General features: G+C 46.0%; 1 protein-coding gene across 2 annotated transcripts in view; it reads left to right on the top strand.

The window, feature by feature from the left end:
- Nucleotides 1-17,789, top strand: part of ABHD17C (abhydrolase domain containing 17C) — a 44,234-nt gene that overhangs the window by 3,116 nt on the left and 23,329 nt on the right. Inside the window, exons 2-7 of one of the 2 annotated variants that reach the window (XM_046899053.1) lie at nucleotides 189-352; nucleotides 759-841; nucleotides 3,493-4,312; nucleotides 6,544-6,652; nucleotides 7,267-9,837; nucleotides 10,676-11,333. In XM_046899053.1, the coding sequence (XP_046755009.1) occupies nucleotides 10,801-11,333 (533 nt within the window). In that variant the 5' untranslated portion in view covers nucleotides 189-352; nucleotides 759-841; nucleotides 3,493-4,312; ... (1 more) ...; nucleotides 7,267-9,837; nucleotides 10,676-10,800. 2 annotated transcript variants of the gene reach the window in all.

Raw genomic sequence — 17,789 nt, 5'->3', positions numbered from 1 at the left:
ACATCTCAGGGGCAACCATGTGCTTGAGCTTCACCTTTATCCTCTTGTCCCCTGAATTAATTCCCTGAGCACTTCAGCTCGAGCCATGTTCAGCTCCTCTATCACTTACACCCCTTTTCCATCTGTTTGTCCTTTGACCTGATCTCGCACTGTGGCTAACTGACCTGGATTCGCTTATTTCTGTGCAGATCAGCCAAGTTTCCCAGGCTGGAGAAGTGGGTCACTGTGCATAGCATACAGGGCCGTAGCAGAGGTGTCCTTCCCTCCCTGTGGGCAGAGAGCTTTCCTGCTGCCACGTGAAGCTGCCTTTCCACCTCCTGGACCGTGTCTGGCTTCTGCAGGCGGAATGCTGGTAAGCAGTGCGAGGAAGGGAGGTAACAGGGACTGGCTTTGTTGGAAAACTTCAGCCCCAAGACAAATGCAGCAGCTTGCGGCTCCCCAGCCAGGGGGTGCTGCCAAACGGATGCTCTGCAGTGAGCGCTGACAAGAAACAAATGTATCCGAGATGGAGAAATGATCTTTCTGTTAAAGCTTACCGCAAATAAAGCTGCAAATGTTGCTATTGGGGTGGGAGCTTGAGCTGTGACTGAGTGGATTTTCCATCCCTCAATAAAGCTGATGTTGGCCCAAACTGTAAAGCACAAAGCTTGCTGCTTAAAAGCAAACAAACAAAAGCCAAAGATCTACCCTTTAAGTCTGCTTTCTTTTTGGATGAGGCTAAAATCATGCTTAGAATTGTATTTCTTGCTGCTCTGAAGGGACCCAGTCCAGAAAAGCAGGAAAGCAGCTCGGTGCACGCAGACAGCTTTACTCATCTCATGGAACAGCAGAACCGATTCAGGTGAGTACTTTACCAGTTCAGAATGAAAACTCATCCGATTTCTAGAAAGAGCAAAAAATCAATCCCACTGCGGTACAACTGAAGGAGTGCGCTGAACTTTAACCGATTTCCTTTTTGAAACGTGGGCAGTGATGGTAACTTGTGAGCACAGACACCTCCCAGGCTGCATGCTAGGAAATGAACAGCACAGCTCAGGTAACGACATCTGCTGTAAAGCCAAGAAACCCACTTCATCGTGTTACTCCCGTGCTGCACTCTGGCACTGTTCCCTAGAGCAAGCTGCAACTATTTTTATTAGTATAGTGTAAATTGCTCAACCTCACAGTTTTGTTTTTTTTTTTTACTTCAGTCCCTGTGCGGCCGATGGGCAGGAAGAGGAAAACTCTGTGTTTCACGTGGGAAGTTTTCCAGTGTCGTTGTGAAACTTGTCAGACTTTCCTCCTCTGCTTTCCAACTCCGCAGCGCTCCTGCTGCAGGCTGGCGAGGGCTGGCCGTACACGTGGAAGTGATGGCTGACGTGTGGAGCTATGCACTGCTCCCGGTCCACCTACCCCTCAGAGGAAGCCAAGGCAGCCCAGCACATGCTTTGGGTTTTATCTTTTGCGCAGCCCTCTAATCCTTCCTCTGGAAATTACCGTGCAGTTTATCTGTACCTTGGCATTAAGTTTTAAAACCTCAAGATTTTAACCTAAAGGAACTGTCCATTTACTGCTTTTCTTTCTTATAAACGTAGCTCTTGTTACCTTATTAACTATTTAGCATCCCGTCCATTCATTGCAATGAGTTTAGCTCAGCCAGATCTTGGGGTTGTAACACCCAAAGGAAAATGTCACTGATCTCCTTATCTGATACATTTTGGTTAGCAGAGATTTAAAAGAATCAGTAACAGACCCCTATGAGATATGTTTGGCAAGAAGATACGTAATAACTGTTAAGCTGATTTAGAGCTATTTCCTTTTTCATTCCTTCTGCCTTATTTAAATGCATACTTAACATTAATCTGCTGTCGTACTAACTTGGATTGTTTTGCTTCTGGGTTTAGCATTCACATCCCTTGTTATTTAATTTCATTGCTTCTACTTCACCTAAAGAGTGTCTTTCTAATTGTACACCCATCCTCCTGCAATCCAAGTGATCAGCAGCACTTCTCTACCAAAAACCCCAGTCACACAAAGGTGTGAGGGTTGACTAAGCTAGCTCCATTCATTTCTATATTGCCAGAGAGATCATATAGAGAGAGTTTGCTAATTAGACATAAAATTGTGTGAGAATTTTGGAAGACTTTCAGCACTTCAAAACACCTCTGTCATCTTTTAAGGAAGCACATTTCCCTTGAAGTTCCTCACTTACAACAAACAGCAGACGTTGCACAGCAGGTTCAGCAGAAAAGGGGGAAAAGTTATTTTTCCATCGGGTGGTAAATAATCTATTATTACGTGAAATGTTTTATCCCTTTAGGAAAATGTGAGTGTCTGCTTCTGTGGGACACTGTTCACCATTCAGGCGTGGAGGGCTGACTCGTGGGGGTAAGGTTGGGCCAGGGCTGACATTTTGCCACACAACAACGCACTTGTGGTACCCGTGACCAACCCAAGGGCTGCCCAAGACCACCTCAGCCATCCCAGCTGGCCTACTGCCATGGCAGTGCGTGTCATCCATCGAAAAGAAGGGCTGTGAAAGTAGGAACATTCTGTGCTTCCTAAAAAGGCAGCTGACCCAAGCATGTCCCTGCACTCGGTGCTGTATTTGTTTGCAACTCTGCAGGTGCCCAGTGTGTTGAATGTATTCGAAGCAGAGAAATGCAACCTGATAAGGACAACTGTGATGTTTTGCGCCTTGGTAGGAATAATCAATTGCAAAGAAATGGGGTGAAGAGCCAACAGAGTGAGCAGCGGTAGAGCTGGGGAGGTGTGGAGGTTAGAGGGGGTTGCCGACTCAATGGGAGCCAGCAGTATCACGCAGCTTTTAACAAAAAAAACGAGGAAAAAAAGCCAGCATCATACTGGGATAGATCAGTGAAAGTGCAGTCTATAAGCTGTGAGATCATCCTATTGGTCTGCTCAGCGTGCGTTAGGCCACAGCTGGGGGACCTCATCCAGCCTGGGGCCAGGCACTTGAGGACAGCCGTGGGTCACCTTCAGAGAAGAAGAGGAATGATTTAGAAACAGAAATTTTGAAGGAACGTTGAAGGAACTGCATGAATTGGAAGAAATGGCTGAGGAGAGACAAGGATAAGAATGCATACAGCTGCTGCGAAGAGGAAAACAAGCAATTCTTAATGATGACGTAGGTAGGAAAGGTAGTGGTGGGCTTAAATGACAGAACAACATAGTTCAGAAACTGAGAAAAAAACCAGCACAGTGAAAGAATGGGTCCCCAGTGGAACAGGCTGCCTGGTACTGCCTCACTAGAAGTGCTACCAAACAGCTTAAAAAGCCTTTTTAAGGAACAGCATGGGGTTGCCTTCAAGCAGGACAGGGACACTTCCTAACATACATCCTAGAAGGTCACTCCATTCTTTTTTACGCTTCTGTGCTTGGATTAAATGGCTTTGTGTGTGTGCAACAAAGTCAGGATGTGCCTTTTCTGCTGCCTCTACTGCTCTTTCTACATGGAGGAGCATCTCAGGCAGTTTCTCCTCTTTCCTCCAGATTCTTTCATCCAGTGCACCCGGCCTCTGCAGCCCCCCAGCAGCAGCACCAAAGAGGGAATGCATCCTCAGTTCAATCCCCTGCTCCCTCACACGCTGTCAGAAGCATGTAACCACAACAACCGGCTTCATCCTGGCTTTCTAGGGAGAGCAGAGGTGACAACTGCTTAAAGAGAAGGGAGGAGGAGATAATACTCGAGAGCTGTGCTGTCTTGTTTCCAGCCTCAAATGCATGCTCCGGGTGAAAACATCTAAACTGTTTTTCAGATTCGCATCCCTTTCAGTGGGACCACTGATGCTCTCAGGCTAACAGCATTTTTAGTTCTGTACTCTTAAAAAATGAAATCCAAGCTGATTGTAATGGCTTTATTTCCGCTGAAGAATATGGTTTACAGTATGGATATAAAGACTGTCTTCACCTGAACGACAACTGGAAAGGTTCATATGCTTCAGTAAAGCACTGCTGGTTTGTTACAGACAGTAGTATGCATAAGCCTAAATGTACTTTGCTATTCCAATTACATGATCGGCACTCATGAATGGGAGCCTGAGCTTTATCTCCACTGACCCTGAGAAGCCCCTGGAGATTTATGATGAAATGAAGCATATGTTTTCTGGTGATTTCTGGAAAATGAAGAAACAACAACCACTCGTTCTGATCTTCTCGGGAAACAAAGTGATATATCATCAGAGCTTCCATATTGCCGCAGGGGAATTTGGAGGGTCCCTACTTTTACTCCCTCAGCACACGCGGATTTGGCAATGCTATGCAGATGAACAGCAATTCTGGCTCTTGCCGATAAATCAGACCACTTTAATAGGTGAGTTACTGTAATGAATGAAGTGGATGCCTACACCTTGGACACATTAGTGACTCTGCACTATTGCAGACATACACAAATGAGCTTTTAATTGATAACTTGGTTATACTGGTCTAGACACGGTGGCACAGAGCTCTGGCTCTGTCCATATTTTGTTCAGTAACAAAGCTAGTTTCTGACCTGAAAGAAGTGCATCAGTTACAGCTTCCATACAGAGGGCCTGAAGGGCTTGCAGCATGCTTACTATAGCCATGCTGAATGCAAGGATGGGAGCAGAGTGTGAATCAGCCAGTCTCAGGTTACCATAGCTGCTGGGAGCCCAGCTGGAAGCCAGGCTCCAAGTGAGAGTCCCGGACAGCACAGCAGAGTAAGAATTCTCACTGGCAAATATGGTAAAAAATGGTGCAGGAGGACGTGAATGCAAAGAGAAATGCACCTGCATGAATGTGCTCAGTAGAAACTGATTTGCCTTTCACCTCAAGCATACCATGACTCTGACTGCAAGGTAGATAGAGAAAGTGGATTTGATTTCTACATCTTTCTTTCTTTCTTTTTTTTTCCCTGTGGGTTTTCTATTGTTTTTCTCTTTTCTCTTGTCTTACTATTTCTCACGTTTCTTTTTCCTAAGGCTTCCAGTACTGCTCCATCTCAGTTCTTCCCAACGTAGCAGTGCAGATTTACAACTCCTTTCTTTTCCCATGACACTGCTTACAGTCACAGGACTTTTTGTGCCAGCCTTTTTGTGCCAGATTCCACAGCCATTCTCCCCACCACTCCTGAATGAGTCTCGGTTGCCATTCCCTTGAGGACTAAACTAGATTGGGATTTATTAAACCCTGAGCCCTCTGTTTGAATGATATACAGCCTCAAGCAGTAGGCACCAAGGCAAATGATGCTGCTTCTTTGTAAAAGCACAGTAAACCATGCTACAGAGTGCATTGCCCCAGGCATTCCTAAACTATCTTGTCCTGTGTCAGCAAGATGCTTTAAGAACTCTCTATAGAGCTTTCACTGCTCCATTTTTCCTCTGCTCCCACCCTGTGCATTTCAATACAGTAAGGCAAAGATTTTGTCCTTAATTGAAATTCCTTTCATCAGCTCAGATATAGCCCGAACAAAGATACTGACATGAAAAAGCAGCCAGGAACATATCTTTAAAATGTCAATTTGCCAGTGACAAGCATAAAATGCAGTGACTGCAAATCAAGACTCTCAAATCCCCATTGTATATCACATAGCTGCCACTTCACCGCCTCCCCCACCATTCCTCCTGTAAGTTTTGATGTTTGTTCATCCTTGTTTTCCTTTCCACATTCTTCTCATACTGTATTCACAGCAAATGTGAGGCTAGCTGGGTCTTGATTAAACTCTTGCAGGCTTAGAGAAAGCTCTTTTAAACCCTGAATGGTATCATTTATCTTAGACTTCTAGCTCTGGAAGAAATCAATCATTCGAGCTCTGTGAGTTTTCTCTATTTTTCCCTTTTTTATTCATTCTGGTAAAGTAATTGATTCACTTTTGTCCACATAGACCTGTAAATTTAATGCTCCATGAGTTTACATGGCAGGAAATTGCTACAGTCTTGTTCAGCTGCAGAAAGAGAAATACGAAATGAAAGTTCTTTCCATTGGCACAATGTAGGGAAGGATACACCCAACAGAAAAAACATAAGTATAGGCCGTTTACTGAGGGCTATATTTAGCCTGCTTACCACGGGTGCCTAATGTAGGTGTTACACCTTAAACTCTCGGCAGCATGGAGACCAGAGTCTGGTGCCTTGGTGGCTGAGCATGCCGATTAATAGCATTTCTGTATTTGCCTTGCACCTTGGTTTGGTAGACTCTAGTGTGACTTGGACTGGGGGAGATATTTCCTTTCAGCCTTGTTACTGCTTTAACACATTCCGGGACAGGTCTGGGATACACGGACACTGATTTATATGAACACTAAGAAATAATACTCGCACTCTTCATGCAGACTTTATTCAGGAAATCAGCAGAAATGCTCTCAGTTTGGAGTCTGCAAGCAGTCATGAAATAAGATAGAGGTTGCATGCATGCAGGTATTCAATGTGGACTGTTTACCCAGCTGTGACAGTTCCACAGTTAAGAGTGCAGCAGGAAGTCAGGTGTGGTTAATGTATAACATACACAATCTTTAGAGTGTTGCTGCCAGGTGTCTTATTTGGCTTCAATTTCACTGTCTTTTTGCCTATTCTTTTGTCTATCTAGGCTCAGGAAAATGATGTGGAATGTAAAGTGTTCTGCCCTTGTAACCAGCACGGTGGAGCCGCAGGACATGTTGGAAATGACACAATGAACCACTGTGTGCTCTTATTTGGTATGTTCACCTCTGTGATATTCATATTTTGTGTAGCTATTTGAAGACTTGCCATGCTCACCTGAGTCACCTTGCCACATCCATCACTAGTTGGCTAAAGCCTGATGCTAAAAGTCTCACTGATACATATTTGAATTACTTCCCATCCTTTAGTGGGCTTGGCAATTTGTTTATTATTAAATGCTTGAATATTCTACCCTTGAAGGCCATCTATTAACATTTAGTGAAGAACTAAGGTACTTCACTGAGTCCTAGTGTCATGTTAGTTACAAGGCACAGCAGTAGGGATATCTTTATTTACAGATCATTAAGAAGATGAGTTCTGCGGTAACAGGCAGATATAATTGTTTTTCTTGAGCATTTTCAAGGTATTTGGTCAAGTGAAAACTATGCAGACGCCTGCTGGCTGCAAAATGAAAAGGAGAAAGAGAAGAGGGTAGTATGGGGTTGGAGGAAAAGAGAGATGACCCGAGAGAGGCCGCTGGCTTGAAGCAGTATTATTGAGGGGAACACACAGAGAAGGATCCAAAACGGTCATTCTTCAAGTAGTGGTGGAGGGGTTGAGCATGAGAAACGCTGACACACTCTCTATCCTATTTCTGTGTCAACCACAGCAGAGTACCCGGACATAATCATGTGGGAAGGAGTGCAGAAGCTTTGCATTTCCTGGAAACATTCTCATCCGAGGGCAGCTGTCAGTTCTTTAGCAAAAGAGGTGGCTGAAGGACAGAGGGAGAAACCTATGAGGAACAAAAGCATCCAAGGAGCAGCCAGCATGATGGACTACGGTAATTAGGAAGCTCTAAGACCTGTCTAACATTTTAGGAGAACAAACTGAACTCTGGGCAGTGCCAGGCACAGGGTGTGTGAACCAGGCATGAAGCCATCCACGCCCAACATTCCACAGCCACCCCTCCAGCCTCTGCCCAGCAAGCTGCACAACAGCCCCAGCACCAACTGGTAAACCAGAAGGTTTGAGAAGGGTCTGTCAATGAAGTGCCGTGCAAACGGATGGATACAAATTCTCTTCACTTGTGCTCTTTTAAGCACATGTGCATTGCAGGTCTCTTTTGACATCTCAGGATAACGGATATACTGTAAATAAGCACTAATTTTAAGTCTTGATTACTTTATGTTCTTGAGCTACAAACTTGTTGATGGTGTTTTCAGAGCTATTCAAGAACTCCCTTTTCTTCCTTCTCCATCCTCACGCAGCACAATTCTCCATTTTCTTTTTGAGTCACTCCCTCTTGCTCCTTTCTTCGATTATTTTATTCTCCAAGACTTTGGCAAAAGTTATCATTCCTGAGAGAGCACCCATGGTGCAGGAACTATTTGATTGCATTAGAGAGATGGGCTGAGATTAATGTAAACCACAGAGAGTGGATTAGGAGAACAATGAAAAAACTCTAATGAGGTTTGCACAGCCTAGTTCACTTGAGGAGCAAATTTCTTGACACTTCCCCTTGGAGTTCAAGATGACACTTTAATCTCACTATTAAAAACATGACCTAAGGATCGACCAGGGTGGAGCATGGGAAACAATGTCCTTTTAATTGTCTACTCTGGAGTAACAATCTACTTATGATATAACAGCCCTTGCCGTCTGGCTCCAGGCGAGTCATACTCCCTTTGAGAGGGTTCTGAGAAATGTTACTTTCAGTAGGTGGTACATGACCAAATTCCAGCTCTTATCTTGGTTTCAGCATGTGTGCAGTGAGAGGGACAGGCTTTTCTCAGATCTCACCAGCCAAATTACTTCTCAGGGCATACCCAGGGCTTTCTCAGGGTTGCGTCAGTCTTCCCGCAGAATGTTAATAGTGCCCCTTCTAACAGTGTAGATAGAGTTTGAGGCTGCTTGTGATCTCCCAGAAAACTCACAGTGTTCCTCATTTATCTGTTCTGCATTTTCTTTACCCAGATTGTTCTATCTCACTCTGCGGAGGAATCACTTTCAGTTTCATCAGCTGTCTGATTGCTCTGTATAGGCTCTGTTTCTGCCATCTGAAAGAACCCAGAGCACAACATCACTAGGTAGGATGTGCTTCAGTGCTCAGCCAGGCCCAGGGGGCCTCTCAGCAGGACGTGCCTGGGACACAGGTAACAAATGGATGTTCTCTGTCCTCTGGAGGAAACGTGTCTACACCAGAGGCCACGCTTTCAAGCTGTTGGAGACACACAGCTGTCAATTTCTCCCTCAACAACCACCACAAACACAATTATGGCTGACTGAACTTAGGATTTTTAAAATCCCTATTGTTAGTAAAACTAAAGATTGATGTGAATGGGGGTTGGCATTACCTTCTACATGCCAAAGACAAAGGATTATCACGCATGATTGACTCTTTTGTGACTTCCTGAAAAAAAAAAAAAACTTTCTTACACTTAGCAAATGTCAAGACTAGGAAAGTTAGTCTCAGGTTTGTCACTAATGAAATGGCCTCAGCTCAGTGCCCTTGCTGAGTTTTTGAAGCTTTGTTCCTCGAGTCAAGTAAATGATGCACCAGGAAGGTGTAGATGCGTGTGATGTGCATCAGGGCAGAGCGGTGGTTGGATGCACGTGAATGACAGGCTAAGCACAGCTGCATGGGTTTCCAGCCGCTTGGGCTGCCTATAGATCATACTTCGTGTAGGTTTCATTGTGTTGGGTTTTCAAAAGCGCTCTGAAGCAATGGACCCGTCCAGAGCCACGGCACCACAGCCAGCGGTGGTTCTGTCACATGCCCTAAACATTTTGCTTATTTTTCCAATGAATTATTCGGGATGTTGGTTATTAGCCTGATTTTGAGGAAATGAGGCTGAGGCAGCTGCCTGTGTGGGTTATCAGCTCCCCGTGGCATCTCTTGAAGCTCTCAGCCCCATTTAGCCAAACCCCACAGACGTGCAGGTCTCCCCAGCTGCGCAGTCTGGGACACAGGGCAAGCACTACAGCAGGAGAGCAGTGCTCCGGATGCTACCAGCCAACGACCACTTCTATTCCCATTTCTGTGCGGCTACACGAGCAGTTCGCTAGGAGTGAGGCTCAAAGCCCCGGGGAAGCCCTCATCCCCAACGGCCTGCTGTGACCAGAGCCACGCGGGGCTGTGAGGGAGCAACGCGGCCTCAGCTGCAACCGGCCCTTTCCTCAGGATGACCCGAGTTGGAAGGCCCGAGAGCGGCACGGAGCGCTGGGGGACAGCCCCGAGGTGAGCACAGTCCCGAACCGCTCGGTAACCTCCTCACAGGGCCCCGAAATAGGCCCGACACCCCGCTGCCCCCGGCGCTGCCACGCATGCGCGAGCGGTGGGCGGCCACGGAGGGGGAGGGGGAGTCCCCCTTCCCTCTGCACGTGACCCAGGCCGCGGCGGGGGGCTTTCTTAAAGGGCCAGGCGGCGCGCTCCCCGCGTGGGCGTTTGTGCCCCGTCTCCGTCTATGGGCTTCCTCTCACCTCCTCACCCGTTCCGCCCCGCCCCTCTCCGCGCACCTGTCGGGCTGCCCGGCGCAGGCCTAGGGGGCAGCCGCGAGCCGCGGCGGGCGGCGCAGCGTGGGTAGGGCCGGGCCCCCGCCTCGTCCCCGCCGGCACCTGCGGCCCCGCGCCCGTAACCCGGAAGCGGTGCGGCGGCGACGAGGGGAGAGCGCCGGGACATGGCCGCTGCCTGCTCTTGCCTGTGCGCTGCGGCCGGCATGGCCCTGAGCGCGGCGACGCGCGGCTGAGCCTCGACCTTGGCGTCCCCTTCTTCCCGCCGGACCCTCCTCCTCCTCCTCCCGTCGCCGCCGCTCGGGGGCTGCTGAGGGCCGCTCGCTGTCTGCGGGGCCGGGGCGGAGCCGGGAAGGGCCGGGGCCGCGCGGGGCCGTGAGGGGCCGTGAGGGGCCGTGAGGGGGCTGTGAGGGGGGGGCTGCGGGCCGTGCGGGCGGTGGGTGCGTGCTGCGAGCTGCCCTCTGTATCCAGGGGCCGGGCTGGGGGCTGCATCCCCCGTAGGGCCAGCGGTGTTTGTTTCTGACGGGCTGGTTGTACTTCTGCCGTGTGCGATTTGTGTTTATCAGCTCGTTTGAAAGCTGCGCTGCTCTTCGTGAGCTGTAGTTCCTCAAAGGCGTTGCGGGAGGGCAGCGGGTCGGCCGCTTCGACTCCATCCATCCCAACGCAGGTTAGCTTCTCGCCGGCGTCTCTGATGCCAGAACAAGGCCCCAGAATGAACGGTTTCTCTCTGGGCGAGCTGTGCTGGCTGTTCTGCTGCCCGCCGTGCCCCAGCCGCATCGCTGCCAAGCTGGCCTTCCTGCCCCCGGAGCCCACCTACACCGTGCTGCCCCCCGAGCAGCAGCAGGAGGCTGGGGCGGCCTCTGGGGCTGCCACCCCCACGGGATCGGGCACCTGCAGCCTGCACCTGAGCGAGCGGGCGGACTGGCAGTACTCGCAGCGGGAACTGGACGCCGTGGAAGTGTTCTTCTCCCGCACGGCTCGAGATAACAGGCTGGGCTGCATGTTCGTGCGCTGTGCGCCCACCGGCCGGTACACGCTGCTCTTCTCGCACGGTAATGCTGTGGACCTGGGCCAGATGTGCAGCTTCTACATCGGCCTTGGCTCCCGCATCAACTGCAACGTCTTCTCTTACGACTACTCCGGCTATGGGGTGAGCACCGGCAAGCCCTCTGAGAAAAACCTGTATGCAGACATCGATGCCGCCTGGCAGGCCCTCAGGACAAGGTAAATGTTGGGTGCAGGGTGCTTCGGTGTCTCTTTAATCCTAAGGAATGCGGTGTCTGCATAGTTAGCCAGCCCACTGAGAGGCAGAGGGAAGGGTCTGTAGATGATTTGAGTTACCTTGATGGTGCCACTGGATGTTCTACCAACAGTTACAGTGATTTGCTGGATAGCTTTGTTTGTTTGAAGGATGTCCAAGCCTTCGTTTGTGGGCTTCTTCTAGATTTAGGGATTTATGCAGACTTATTATGTGTTAGCCATTACTCTATCATTACAAAGCTCTGTACTGAGCAGGAGGTACCGCACTGATTGCGGATTGAGCTTCTCAGATGTAAAAAAAAAAAAAACCTTTTGTTTGAGATTTCCATTGGTGTAAATGTTTCCCAACATTTATTATGCTTAGAAGTAAACCTGCTGAGCCTAGGCTCTGAATTTGGCAGTGGCCTGGCCTGGTGCTTACCAGGAAACTGCTGTCACTCTGCAGCGTGTTTGGCGTTTCACACAAGCTCAAGTGACGTACACATCTTTCTCTTTTGGCAACCAAACTGCTGTTACCAAGTTGGGTAGGGCAGTGAGGTGGAAGGAAAAAATGTTGACAGGTGAGAGCTGGGGATTCTGCCAGGTGGAGAGGCCAAAGGAGGTGGCATCCAAAGGGATGTAGCAGTAATGAGAAGACTCTGGCAAGGCAGTGTGGTGAGTAGCAGCATGGGGGGCCCGTGTCTGTTGGAAAATCCAGAATGGAGCTGTTTTACTGAACTCGGTGTGTTTGTGTGGCATTCCTCCGCTTTTGTCCACAGAGACCATGAGTGACTTCTGCTGTTGCATAAGTGGTTCTTAAAGAATGGAAGAGAGAGCTTGAGAAAGTTTAAGTTGTTGCGCTGGGGCAACAAAAAAGAGCAAAGGATGTCTTCTTTTCTTGGCTCTGTGGCTGTGTAGTTAAACTTGGCTTACATGGAGTAATGTCTGTTTTAGGGATACGTGCCAGCTTCAAAAATAGTGATGGGAGTTGTTACTAATTTAGCTAATTGGCTTTTCAAGGATCCGGGGATTGGTCAGTTGTAGAGTCCAGCTGGCTTCTGACATTGGTCAGCCCAGGTCAGGTTAAGATCATGGGGGAGAGTTACCCTCTCATAGCAAGTGTTGTGTATGTATGGTGGGTGACAGTCTCTGGGTTCATTTTATCAATACTCTTAAAAATTAAAAACAAACAAAAACAGATGTTGCTTGAATGTAAGTAATATGGCTTTATGTAAAGAAATTTGATAGACTTTTTACAGAATAGATGCCTAATTGTCACTATATTGCGTGTGGGTGATGTAAATAAGCTTTAAGAAAGGAAAACTGCTTTGAATAAGCTAGGCCTGATTAATGCTTGTCCTTCAGTAGCTGTGTTTTCTTTCCATCTCACTATTTAGTTGCTACTTTTTCAAGAAAACCTTTTGTAGCTCTGGAAATGTGCTTTCACCTCTGCTTGGAAGTGCTCAGGCATGTGACATGTGTTTAAGACCAGTGCAGACCCAGAAACAAGGCAGTCCTTCACTCAGGTCTACTGAGAAGCCTGGCCTAGGATGCGATGCCAACGTGTGCCTAGTTTTGCTGTGAGAGGATTGGCTCCTTCTACAGAAGTGTGTCTGAAGAAAGTTTCTAATTTTATGTTAGAGTCCTTTCTGTGGTTTCAACAAGATTGAGGTTATGTTCTTTTCTTAATTGGAGAAGTTGAATTTTGCAAATGCTTACGTTGCCGTGTTTGCCGGTCTCGGATCTTAGCGCTACATTGGCAGTGCTGCTAGAGTAGCTGTGTTAACATCATTTTTGGGAGCCAAAGAGGATATTCCAGTATTTTAGATTCACTGAAGGAATTGGTTACTATAAAATGTAAACTTTATTAGTTTTGTTTCTTAGATTCTGTCCTCTCAGATAACTTTCATGGTTGTTAGGAAGAAGTGATAATTTTCCTGCTCAGGAATTCTCTTAAGCAGTAGTGGTGTGAGCTTTCAAGGACTGACCATTTTTTAGCACTGTTTAATACGTCCAGACAGCTCACTGTTAAGTGAAATGTTCTGGTGTAAAAATACAGGTCTGTCTTCTGAGGTGAAATGTCATACAATGCTTTTCCTGCTCCGGCAGTTCATTGGTAGCTTCCAAGCTTGCGTGGGGTTTCATTCTCCATGCAAATTCCTAGTGTTTGGCCTGTAGTCATGTGGTAGTGAACTGTAATGCGTAGTTAAAAGTGGAACCTTAAAATAGGAGAGGCTCACTAGCTATAGAAAGCACTTAGTCATCTGTGTGAAGTTCTGTGGGAAGCTGTTGCTGAATCCACCAGACATTGCACCTGGCAGCAGAAAGGGATCATTAAATGTTGGAAGTGTTGATTTCCCCCCCTTTTTTTTTAATTGTGCCTGCAAAGTACAGCTGATACTTATTAAATATGAACTTATCAGTATGTTTTGAAAGTTGTGCCGAGTTGGACAGGAATTTATACTACACCTGGACAAAACAGATGGCCCCCAAGTTCTACGAATGATGGTGAACTGTCTGTGGCTACAAACATGCTTGCAAGTGTTGACTGTATTTTTAAAGGTATTGAAATGAAGATCTTGCTATCACATACACAGCTGGGTATGAAACCTTGTGTAACAAGTGATTATAAAACACTTAGTGAAAAATAACATCGTTGAGGTTTCTGTTCCATTCAGTTAGCCATCCTCTTTGGAGAATCGGTGTCATCTACTTGCCATACTTTTAGGCACTGTCAAGGGTTACTTATTTCATCCCCATGAATCAGATGAGTTTTAATTGTTAAGTTTGAGTGCTAACTGGCTTCCAGCCTATGTAAGATGTTGGCATATAATTTTATCCCCTTGAAATGGCTTTTTGTAGATGTTCTTCAAGTTTAACTGTGTAGCAGTGGTGGTTCTAGTTCCAATATCAAATAACTAATCTGGCTTCCATTTGATTAACAAGTGGAATGCTAGCTTTTGATAAACGATTGATATTAATGTATCATGTGAATACTTCATTCTCAGAACAGATACACTTGAGTCTGTCTTTCAGTCCATTGTTTCACTTCCATTTTTAACTAGGCAATTGAAATCTATCTTCTGTCACAGTGAAGGGAATTGGATTGTAAAATGATACAGTGGAATGCAAGGGCTTTTGATAAATGGATGGCAGTTAGCTTAGAATATTTAATTGTCTTTAAAACTTGTTTAAAAAACCCCACTACTTTCACTATATGAATATTTTATTATTTCCTGTGCTGATTATCTGTCACTTCTTATTGCTGTTTCCTTGGCAGGAATTGGTGGATAGCTTCAGATGTTGTGTCCGTTTAGTTAGTCTGCGTTTGCTTCATTTTTCCCCCTTGATTTACCAATCAGTTAGTTTCTGCTTTAATTTTCTTTGTACCAGAATCTTCTCCCATTAGCACTGTGTTGCTCTGTGTGACCTTGTTTCACTTCTCTGGATTGAGTGTTTTGGCACTCAGGTTCAACCTAATGATTTTTATTCTGTGTAGGCCTTTGAAACCCCTTCTAAAGACTAAGCCTTATTTCTTTCTTTCCACTCAGTGCTTCCAGAAGTATTTAATTGAAGGATTTGTAATATGCACTTTGCGTGGATTTGGGAGGACAGGAGTCATAATTTATTACAGAGAGGCAGATGTGAAGCATTCAGCACCTTCCCAACATGGTTTATACTGGGAATGAAATTTCTCAGCATATATGCTGTTATAGAAACACAATCAGGATGTAGTATATTAACTTCTATTGCTTTAAGTATAACTTTTCCCACAGAATTTTTGCATCTTTCATCCATCTATTTTCTTTAATCAACTTCCCAACGCTGAAGGGATGTATGCCCAATTTATGAGCAGTGTACTGGTGCAGAATGCTAAATAGCTGAGATTTATTTACTACTTCTATAAATAGATTAAGCACTGAAATTGTAAATGGATGTGTGTAATTTGCAGTACAACGACACTTTGATTAATCAGGAAACTCAAATTGCATTGTTGTTCAGCTTAGCACTGACTGTAGGCTGCAGGTGTCTGCTACTCTAAGTGCATGTTCCTCAGGTTAGAAACAGAAGCGTACTGGTTCAGTGAAGGCAAAGGTTTTGGTCTAAAGTTAGCAATGTAAATCTTGAGGTGGTCAAAGGCCGTGCTTGGCTGAGTCGTTGTGAACACTGAGAAGAAACAGAGTTCCACCCTGCTTCCTTGTTCATGGTCCATCACTTGGTAGGCAGGCTGAAATGGCAGCGGAGTTGTGGATGATGGAGGGTGAAGGTCAGTGGACAGACTGCATTAATGTGAGTACCTTGTGTTGCCCCTTGATGCTGTTGTCTCTGGTGAAAAATGCTCAGGTGTTCTCCCGATCTGCAGTAGACAGTGTGTGCTCGTGTGGTTCCTTGACCTGCTGGCGGTAGAGCCTCATCGATGTGGCTGTGGATTTAGATTTTGGCCTTTTCTGCCATTGACTGTAGTGAGCTATTTCCCTCTCCCAGCTTTTTAATGATGTTGATAATGTGCCCACAAAGGATGATTTAATGTATGCTTCCTAATTTTTAACGAGGCTGTTTTTTAAGGCTTAATCTCTTCTACCTGCTGTGGTTGGTACTTCAAGAAGAACTGCGCAGAACTTGTCTTAAAAATAGAAACAGAATAGTCTGCTGTGGTGTCTGTGATGAGCAGAGATTAATTCCGATGATTAGCATCCCAGGGACAAATACCAACAACTGTTTAAAACAGGTGCTCTGATGTTCAAAGTCACTCCAACTGTTTGTTGAGCTCTGGTGTTGTGTTACGTGAATTACTCACCGCTGTAAAAGAAAGTACTTCTGTTAAATGTTTTCCTACTTCTGTCGGGAGCGTATGATCAAAGCTTCTTTTAAAGAAAATGAGATTTTTCACTGTCAAGAATATTTTGCAACCGGTGTTATTTGGGAAGAAAACTAAGCTGCTGAAGAACCTTTGGGTAATGATATGTGTCATCCTGAGTGTGGATTGTCTGGAAGGCAGCTGTTGAAGTGGGGATGTTGGGTAACCCCACTGTGGGAGGGTTGTGGGCCTGGCCCTCAGCATCACCAGGGTCATCGAACATAAAGGATGTAGGGGCTGTGGTGCTAAATCTCACATACTGAAGCACTGGCTTTGGTGGTTTTGCTCTGAAGCCAGAGTCAATCACTGCCTTCACAACCTCAAAAATAACCCTCCAAAATGCAGCCTCTGTCCTTTGGTACTGACTTATTTTGTGGTGTTGGTTTCCAGGCTCTGGGCTAGGTTTATGATAGCTCATTGCTTGTGGATGTGAGTGGAAAGAACAAATGGAAAAAAAACAGTTAGCAGCTCTGTCCAGGATTCTGGATACCTGGGAATGTAGTTAGAGTAGCATTTCAAGCTACAGAGGTGAGCTGGCCTCTAGCAGCTGGCTTTGTGAGGAAAAACTGGCTCTTCCTGAGCAAGGAGTTATTTATATTTCTGTATGAAATGAAGAAAGCAGGTGGGTTCTTTGGTTTTCAGTTCTTTTTGGTTCTGTCCTGCTTCCTCATGCAGAGATGCGCTAGCACAACGGGAATGCCAAGCAATTAGCCTTTGGGAGCCTCGCTGTTGTAGCATATGTCTGAATTGCTGCTTTGGTTTTAAGATGTGGTTTGTATGGTGGAGAAAGGCAGTGTGATTATTGTCACTTTTACACTTAAATCCTGTCCCAGGAGGAAACTCGTTCTGCAGTTGCACTCTGTGTTGACTTGAAGACAACTGTCTCAAAATTATGTAGCACTAATTGAATGGACAAGTAACATCGCTATTTTTTTCTTCAAAGCCAGCAATACGTTTAATGAATAAGCGACAGTTCCTTCTGCCCTCTTTCTCAAAAATAAATCAATTACATGACTGCATTGGAAGCAGTTGATATGAGTCATAAAATAACTTAGGGATATGTTGAAACTGGCACGTTTGCACGCGTTCCAAGGTTGCTTTGCTAATTAGCACCTAAAAAGGGCAGAATTCCTTCTCTGGTGATTAACTTCAGATCATTTCAGTTGCCACTGCGCTTTGGAGAAATGGAAATACTTATCCATGTATAAGGTGAGGCGCTCACTGCATTTTCTTGAATCTCAGGAATGCACAAGAGCTCTAGTAGCTCTTGATTGCTTCTTTGTGTTAATTTAAGCCTGCATTGACTGTTTATGCTGACCTGATGTGGAAACAACTAAGGATTATTTTGTCTAGCTCAGACTCAGGTTTGTTGTGGGCTAAAACACATTAGGTGCATAAACCTCATACCTCTAGAAAAATCAGCATGTAATTGAGGTCAGTAGAGACTGGTATTGTGAATAAGCAATTATTTCTTGGCTAGCTTGCTTTCCAGTTCTTGGATGAACGGCTTACCCCAGTCCCGTGTGCTCAACCTGACACCTGATGATGAAGTGGAAATTCATTGCTGCTGTCAAACTGCGTGT

This window comes from Gallus gallus, chromosome 10, assembly GCF_016699485.2.
Source record: "Gallus gallus isolate bGalGal1 chromosome 10, bGalGal1.mat.broiler.GRCg7b, whole genome shotgun sequence".
Taxonomy (NCBI): Eukaryota; Metazoa; Chordata; class Aves; order Galliformes; family Phasianidae; genus Gallus; species Gallus gallus.
Note: the sequence above shows the minus strand (reverse complement) of the source record. Positions and strands in the feature narration are given on the sequence as shown.